Source organism: Nerophis lumbriciformis, linkage group LG01 (genome assembly GCF_033978685.3).
Source record: "Nerophis lumbriciformis linkage group LG01, RoL_Nlum_v2.1, whole genome shotgun sequence".
NCBI lineage: Eukaryota > Metazoa > Chordata > Actinopteri > Syngnathiformes > Syngnathidae > Nerophis > Nerophis lumbriciformis.
Window position 1 is genome coordinate 55,739,045 of NC_084548.2, and position 8,434 is coordinate 55,747,478.

At 34.6% G+C, this 8,434-nt stretch overlaps 1 protein-coding gene across 1 annotated transcript; it reads right to left on the minus strand.

The window, feature by feature from the left end:
• Positions 1–2,036: 2,036 nt before the first annotated feature.
• Positions 2,037–6,325, minus strand: prok1 (prokineticin 1). Its single transcript, XM_061971949.1, has 3 exons — positions 6,182–6,325; positions 3,341–3,466; positions 2,037–2,212 (listed from the first exon to the last, which is right to left on the minus strand). Exons 1-3 carry the CDS (start codon positions 6,254–6,256, stop codon positions 2,090–2,092), a joined length of 324 nt encoding a protein of 107 aa, XP_061827933.1. The 5' UTR covers positions 6,257–6,325; the 3' UTR covers positions 2,037–2,089.
• Between the last annotated feature and the right edge of the window lie 2,109 nt (positions 6,326–8,434).

Consider the following 8,434-nt stretch of genomic DNA (forward strand, 5'->3'; position numbering starts at 1 on the left):
GGTGGTAGCTATGAAAGGAGGCTTTTGAATCCAACGGCGCACACTTGCAGCCTGCATACGTAAAGCAGATGTCAGTCTCATTTCAACAGACAAGGGGGAAAGTCATCATGACTTAGCTCCTTATTCTGGGATTTTTGGTTACCTCAGCAGTGTCATGCCGAGGTGGATGACTTCTGATTGTTTTACCACGTGTTAGGATGTGTGGATATATATTAGTGCTGTCAAAAATCAGATGAATCACTTTTGAATTTGGATTCATCACAATTGATCACAGTTTCTACAAAAATATTGATTAAAGGCGACCTAAGATAATTTCTTTCTGAATTATAATTGTTGTTACAATGTTGGATATTTGTGTTAAACAATGCCACAGTGTCAAATAATAAGGTTCATGCATTTGGCTGGAGCTTGCACGCAGTTTTGGATGCCTCTGACGGCTGGGTTTGGCAGTCATTTTTTAACAGTGGGCAATTGTGACATCACAATGAGGTGGAAATACTTTTGTGGGCATTTCTAGTACATGCTGTCAACAGTGTTGGGACTAACGCGTTACAAAGTAACGCGTTTGAATGTCAATAACGCGTTACTGTAACGCCATTAGTTTCGGCGGTAACTAGTAATCTAACACGTTATTTTTTATATTCAGTAACTCAGTTACCGTTACTACATGATGCGTTAATGCATCTGTTCTGATTGATAGTCCGCAATTACAGAATGTTTAGCAGGCTGAATATTAGATTTTGTTAATGAATAGAGATGGCAAAAACAAATTAATGAAGAGATATGAATACCATTAACTTTGCAACATGTTATGTACAATATGTCATAAGCATTTATTCAGGTAGAAATATCACCGATTAAATTACCAAACATCTTTGACAATCAAAGCAGGTTTGAAACAATCCACATTTTGTATTATTAATGCGTGAAACTGGTAATTAAACATGGTGTAGCTCCTCTCCTCTGAATGCAAGTACTTCTACAGCAGGAATACTAATTCTGTTTTCCTACAAAATACAAAATCTCACAAGACACCAACACACTGCAGGTTTTTTTTTTTTTTAATTGTCATTAAAGTGTGTTTATATCCTTTTTGTGTTAACCTTTTTAAAAAAGAAGAATGCTTAAAAAACATTTCATTAAAGAAAAGTAGTTGTACGGTTATTGTGATATACAGCAAATTAGAAAATGATCTGGGTAGGGTACACTTGTTAATGAAGAAAAATTATGTTTATCTGCGATTAATCACTATTAATTTTGAGTTAACTATAAACAAACTGTGATTAATGTTGATCGTTTGTCATCTCTAATATATGTATATATATATATATATATATATATATATATATATATATAATATGTACAGCATATACTGTATATATGTATGTATGTTGAGAGAGAGAGAGCTAGAAAGCAGGTGATAATTGGAAAGGTGATGTATTTTTGGGAATGTGACAACTCATTATATATGACAAGATCTTTAAAGATTTGGAGTGCATGGTAAAGTTGAAAGAATGATAATTTATTAACAAGTATATTACACAACACAGCAGCAACAGAACCAATGTTGTGATAGAGGTGAGGCGCAAACGGTTCATTCAGCATTTATTAAGTTAGTGTAAACAACACTACTGTTCGACTTTCACACCAACGGATAATTAGTGCAAGAAACATAAGCAAATATTTTGGGAGTTATAGACCCCACACCTGACTATTTTTTAGGTTGGAAGATTGTTTATAGTAACTAATAATACAACATAAAATGAGCGTGACTACTTTACTGTTTTTTCATATTTGCTTGGCAATAATGATAAAGTGAGCATGGAAATCAAACAGCAAATACATTTATGGTTCACAAAATCATCAAACAATCATCCTGTTTAGTACAAAGTGCGTTACGTCCTCCATGGCTCGTTTGTTGTACTTCTTAATCTCTCCCTGATGGGTGCGTGAATACATTCAACACAGTATTGTGCAACTGAGTTACGTGAGGAAACACAAGAATACAAGAGGAAACATGTGTTGTTGCTACGCGAACTGTGCAAGTCTTTACAGTGAAATGTCGGCCATGATTTGCACGCACGGCCGTTTATTTGAAGTCCATGTTTTTGAAGTCCTCAGTGCATCTGTACTTGTTTGCAGAGACTCTGGTGCACACCAAGTGCGGCAGACAGGGACAGGTGTGGTGCTGCCTCTTCCCCGCGTAAGGTACCTGAACGTGGTGAGAAGAGGGGGGTCAGTGTGACATCATTCTTCACTTTAGATGCAACTCATTAAAACTGCTCTTAATGGGCCCTAACTTTTTCTATTATCTTTCGTCCTATGTGATTTCCTCAGAGGAGTCCATTCAAATTCATGACGTGTTCTTAAACGCCCAAATTGTTCCCACCTGCTGTTCTTAAGTTGCGGAATGCCAAATGGTTAGCGCATGCGTGTCTATCATAATTTGCATATAAACACGCCCTTATTTCCCTAATATGCATATGTAAAATCGCTTAATTCCGTAATTTGCATAGGTTAACGCCCATATAAGGGCACAATTCCGGCGAAAAAGTCGAACATCAAACACACGGGCAAAACCCATCTATCTATCTATCTATCTATCTATCTATCTATCTATCTATCTATCTATCTATCTATCTATCTATCTATCTATCTATCTATCTATCTATCTGTCTGTCTGTCTGTCTGTCTGTCTGTCTGTCTGTCTGTCTGTCTGTCTGTCTGTCTGTCTGTCTATCTATATATCTATCTATATATATATATATACATATATCTATCTATCTATCTATCTATCTATCTATCTATATATATATATATATATATATATATATATATATATATATATATATATATATATATATATATATATATATATATATATATATATATATATATATATGATATTAATGTAACATTAGACAATAGAAGTAAGGGAACTTGTCACACTTAATAACAAATAGGCCACACTAAGAGTGCTCTGAAGCATTCGTAGATTTTGTTCTTACCTACGAACAAATCCCAGCTAAGAAAACATTGGTGAATACAAAAATCTCCTTAAAATCTTCGTAAGTGGGCCTAAGAACAAAATGTGTTCTTAAGAACGGTTGCTGAATGGGGCCCAATAAATCCTGATTCAGAGGTCGACGTAATCTGGGCAAATATTTGAGGTTCATTTAAAATTTAAATGATGTGTGGCCCTGCTGCACGGTGCAGAAGATCAATAGCTTGTGCCGTTATCAGCAGCATTTTTAAAGACTTCTGTCAGCTTCCTAGTACTAGCCAGAGAGAATTATACAGCGTAATGCAGTGAGGATTAAATATCTCATTTGTTGTGCACCTTGTGGCTCAGCGGATGGCATTCATCCCCTTCCATGCCTCTGGGGACGCATATCCTCAGACCCCTCAGCCATAGACTGACTGCACAGCACGTACCAAAATCACACTGTATGTCTCTCTGACAAGCCTGCAGGAGAAAGAGTCAACCAGATTTAAAGAACGGTCAGATGAGACGTTATTGATGCCAATAAATCCGTACTGTGTTAACACAAATGACCATATAACCTGCTTTGGTTGAATTGTATTTTTGCTTCCATGCACCCACGTACATTTGCCCTGTCAAGTCATTGTCCTGTCATCTCCTTAATCTATTTATGAATGAGTATCAATCACAGGAATGATATAATTTCCACTTGTGTTTCCAGTGGACGTGAATGAGGAGGAGGAGGATTAGGATGTGGTCTTCATGCTGTCATGTGTAATTACATTTGACTTCATTTATCAAGAAAAGTGACTGTGCTCTTTGGATTTATTGCACATTCAAGTGTATGCAGTTTGATTGTATTGATACTGAAGCTCAGAAGCTCACATGAATACGATATAACAATGTCATTGTTAAATCACAGCAAATTGCTGGATAATAATTGCATTACTTTCACAGTACACTGCAAATTAGTTGCCACTGGTCAAGATAAAAAAAATAATTTCTAGACTTTTCCCTATTTTTAAGAGCAATTTGCTTATTTTTAGTCAATGACTTGTCATCATAATTTTCATTTTAGCATGAATAATTCAATGTTGTCTATTCTAGTTTAAACATGTTAAAATTAAGAAAAAAACTGTTCAAATAAAAATATTTGGGTTTTCCCCACATAGAAATCTTGTTTAAAGATTCTGTAAAATCCCATGGATGCTTAATTTAAGTATTGCAAGTTGAATATTGCTTGTTTTCAGAATAAAATACGTATTTCTTTCTTAAAAGTCCTGCTAATGTATAGATATATTTAAGCTGTTTTATGAAGTAAAATTAACTGGCTGCATGGACGGATCATTTCACTAATAAAAATAATAATACTAATAATACTTATATAATAATAATAATTGTATAAATAAAATCTATTTTCTTACTTACTAATGTTTAGTCTTTTTATCTTATATTTTGTCAGCTCTTTTTTGCAGTGTAACATTCACAGTAATCTACTGTGAAATATCTTTAAAGCAATTTACTGTAATTGTAGAGCTGTTATTTAACAGTTAGTTACAATAAAGTTACAACTAAATGCTGCAAATTTAAATTTGCACTTTTATAATTAAATATAATAAAATTACAACTATATTCCCGGGCTCGGGGTCTTTCCGTGTGGAGTTTGCATGTTCTCCCCGTGATTGCGTGGGTTCCCTCTGGGTACTCCGGCTTCCTCCCACCTTCAAAGACATGCACCTGGGGATAAGTTGATTGGCAACACTAAATTGGCCCTAATGTGTGAATGTGAGTGTGAATGTTGTCTGTCTATCTGTGTTGGCCCTGTGATGAGGTGGCGACTTGTCCAGGGTGTACACCGCCTTCCGCCCGAATGCAGCTGGGATAGTCTCCAGCGCCCCCACGACCCCGAGAGAGACAAGCGGTAGAAAATGGATGGATGGATGCTGTAACTTAAAAATTGTAATTACCGTATTTTTCGGACTATAAGTCACAGTTTTTTTCATAGTTTGGCCGGGGGTGCGACTTATACTCAGGAGCGACTTATGTGTGAAATTATTAACACATTACCGTAAAATATCAAATAATATTATTTAGCTCATTCACGTAAGAGACTACACGTATAAGATTTCATGGGATTTAGCGATTAGGAGTGACAGATTGTTTGGTAAACGTATAGCATGTTCTATATGTTATAGTTATTTGAATGACTCTTACCATAATATGTTACGTTAACATACCAGGCACGTTCTCAGTTGGTTATTTATGCGTCATATAACGTACACTTATTCAGCCTGTTGTTCACTATTCTTTATTTATTTTAAATTGCCTTTCAAATGTCTATTCTTGGTGTTGGCTTTTATCAAATCAATTTCTCCCAAAAATGCGACTTATTCTCCAGTGTGACTTATATATGTTTTTTCCTTCTTTATTATGCATTTTCGGCTGGTGCGACTTATACTCCGGAGCGACTTATACTCCGAAAAATACGGTATATTGTTGATTACTCTCTTGTTTTAACAGCATACCCGCTATAAGAGTGTATGACCTAGTCTATGGAACCCCTTAAGAGGCAAATCAGTTTGAATGTACCGTAATTTGTTGTGATATTACAGAGGACTCTCATTACAGCATTTTACTGTGAAATAAAAGTGAATTGTTCTAAAATATGAGCCTGTCGTAATTTGTACAGTCATTCGATGTCATGCGACATAACATTTTGATTATAGTAATTTACTATGAAAAAATAGTGTTAAATCCTGTGAAATCCTGGTATTTTTTGTTTTTACAGTGTGTATGATCAACAGGTAGATGTGCTTCAAGAATATATAACCATTTGCAAAAAATGCAACACAGCCGATATAAAATCGATATAAATTTGTATTTATTTGATGTATATTTTTATTTATTTATTTATTCAATTTTCATACAGACAAGGGAAAATGAAGGTAGTATGTCAAAGGTGTGCCAGTTGGTTCATTGCGATTTTTCTGAAGTAAAATCCAGAAACAGATCCTGACAAAATATTCCTAATTATGGTATTTTTTGGGGTACTTTTGACCCACGGGTCCTTTCTGAATGGGCTACAATCACCTTATTTTAAAATACCCGAAAATGACCAACACAAATAACATTGAAAATATGTTTTAAAAATATATTGAAAAAATCAGCTATTAGAATAAACAGAAGGTTGTCACTCACTCCTGTGATGACAGCTGCGTTGGACCAGCTCAGAGACATGAGGACGAAGGACAGCAGCACTGCTCTGAAGCTCATGACGGTATCCCAGGGCAACCGCAGCACTCTCAGCACAGGACAACAGTGGTCTTCCCTCTACCTCACGATGGATCCTTTGCACCCCTGCTGCTCATGAAGCTCTCCAGAAGTCAGCAGACTGGGAAGTAACTCAGGCTCCTCTCTTTATCCACCTCCTCCACTCACTGGATTCACCCCACGTCTAACTCCCACCCCTCTGTGTGTGAGATATCTCCACGCTTGTCTCATCACACGCTTACATTACTCCACATGAGGACAGAGGTTCCTCTACTTGTTGATCTATCTTTACCTCTGACATGAATTTTGATGCATCTCTTTCTGTGACTCGGGTGATTGAGAAAAATAGCACAAATATGGAAACCTCAACATGGGAGGACGTTCATGTCGTCCCTGATGAGTCAGACACTCCTGGGAGCCAAAGGGGCACAGGTGCGATGAAAACATGGGATTTGGTGGTCACGACAGGACACATTAATAAGTTACCTGGAATGAGCCCGAATATCAAGACACACTTTTTAAAATACTATTATAATGTTGGAATGTTGATATTGGAATGAATGCAACCAAGGATGCCCTTTGTTTCCCATTCCAACATATACTGTGTATATAGACCAGGGGTCCCCAAACTTTTTGACTCCGGGGCCGCATTGGGGTAAAACAATTTGGCTGGGGGCCGCACTACATATATATATGCATGTATACATATATATATATATATATATATATATATATATATATATATATATATATATATATATATATTTATATAAATATATATATATATATATATATATATATATATATATATATATATATATATATATATATATATATATATATATATATATATATATATATATATATGTATACATATATATATATATATTTACATAAATATATATATATATATATATATATATATATATATATATATATATATATATATATATATATTATATATATATATATATATATTATGTAAATGTACGTGTGTGCGTGTGTGTGTGTGTGTGTGTGTGTGTGTGTGTACGTGTGTGTGTGTGTGTGTGTGTGTGTGTGTGTGTGCGTGTGTGTGTGTGTGTGTGTGTGTGTGTATATGTATATGTCCATGGATATATATATATGTTTTATGTGTATATATGTATGTGTATATATATATATATATATATATATATATATATATACATATATATATATATATATATATATATATATATATATATATATATATATATATATATATATATATATATATATATATATATATATATGTATATGTGTATATATGTGTATATATGTATATATATATGTATATGTGTATATATGTGTCTATATGTGTCTATATATGTGTATGTATATATATATATATATATATATATATATATACATATATGTATTCATATATATATATTCCTCGCGCACTAATTGACTTAAAGAGCGCACTTGCTGCATGTCACGTTATCGATGGTAAAATGCATTTTTAGACAATATGATTTGCCTGAGTGGCTAGGAGACGGTAGAAAATGGGCTAGTAAGGACAAATTAAAAAAATTGTATAATACAAAAAAAACAAAAAACAATTTTTTTTTGTTTTTACTTGGGACTTCCCGCGGGCCGGATTTTGGACGCTGGCGGGCCGTAGTTTGGGGACCCCTGATATAGACGGTGATTATTATAATACTATTATATATCATCTGTTAAAAAGAGAGACCCGGTGCATTCATTCCAACATCAAGTTCTTTTTAAATAAATGATAAATGATAAATGGGTTGTACTTGTATAGCGCTTTTCTACCTTCAAGGTACTCAAAGCGCTTTGACACTATTTCCACATTCACCCATTCAAACCCACATTCACACACTGATGGCGGGAGCTGACATGCAAGGCGCTAACCAGCAGCCATCAGGAGCAAGGGTGAAGTGTCTTGCCCAAAGACACAACGGACGTGACTAGGATGGTAGAAGGTGGGGATTGAACCAATTTAGTAGTCAACAGTGTTGGGTTAGTTACTGAAAACCAGTAACTAGTTACAGTTACTAGTTACTTTATTTCAAAAGTAACTCAGTTACTAACTCAGTTACTTAAACCAAAAAGTAATGCGTTACTGTGAAAAGTAACTATTTAGTTACTTATATATATATTTTTTAATTTTTTTAAGGCCCCATAATGCCCTTTTAG

What these genes read in the sequence shown, in the direction of transcription:
- prok1 (XM_061971949.1), bottom strand. Translation starts at nt 6,256, where the DNA reads ATGAGCTTCAGAGCAGTGCTGCTGTCCTTCGTCCTCATGTCTCTGAGC. An exon ending in ACGCAGCTGTCATCACAGGA is followed by an intron (nt 3,467 to 6,181) that starts GTGAGTGACAAC and finishes TTTCTCCTGCAG; the next exon opens with GCTTGTCAGAGAGACATACA. An exon ending in GCCATCCGCTGAGCCACAAG is followed by an intron (nt 2,213 to 3,340) that starts GTGCACAACAAA and finishes CACCACGTTCAG; the next exon opens with GTACCTTACGCGGGGAAGAG.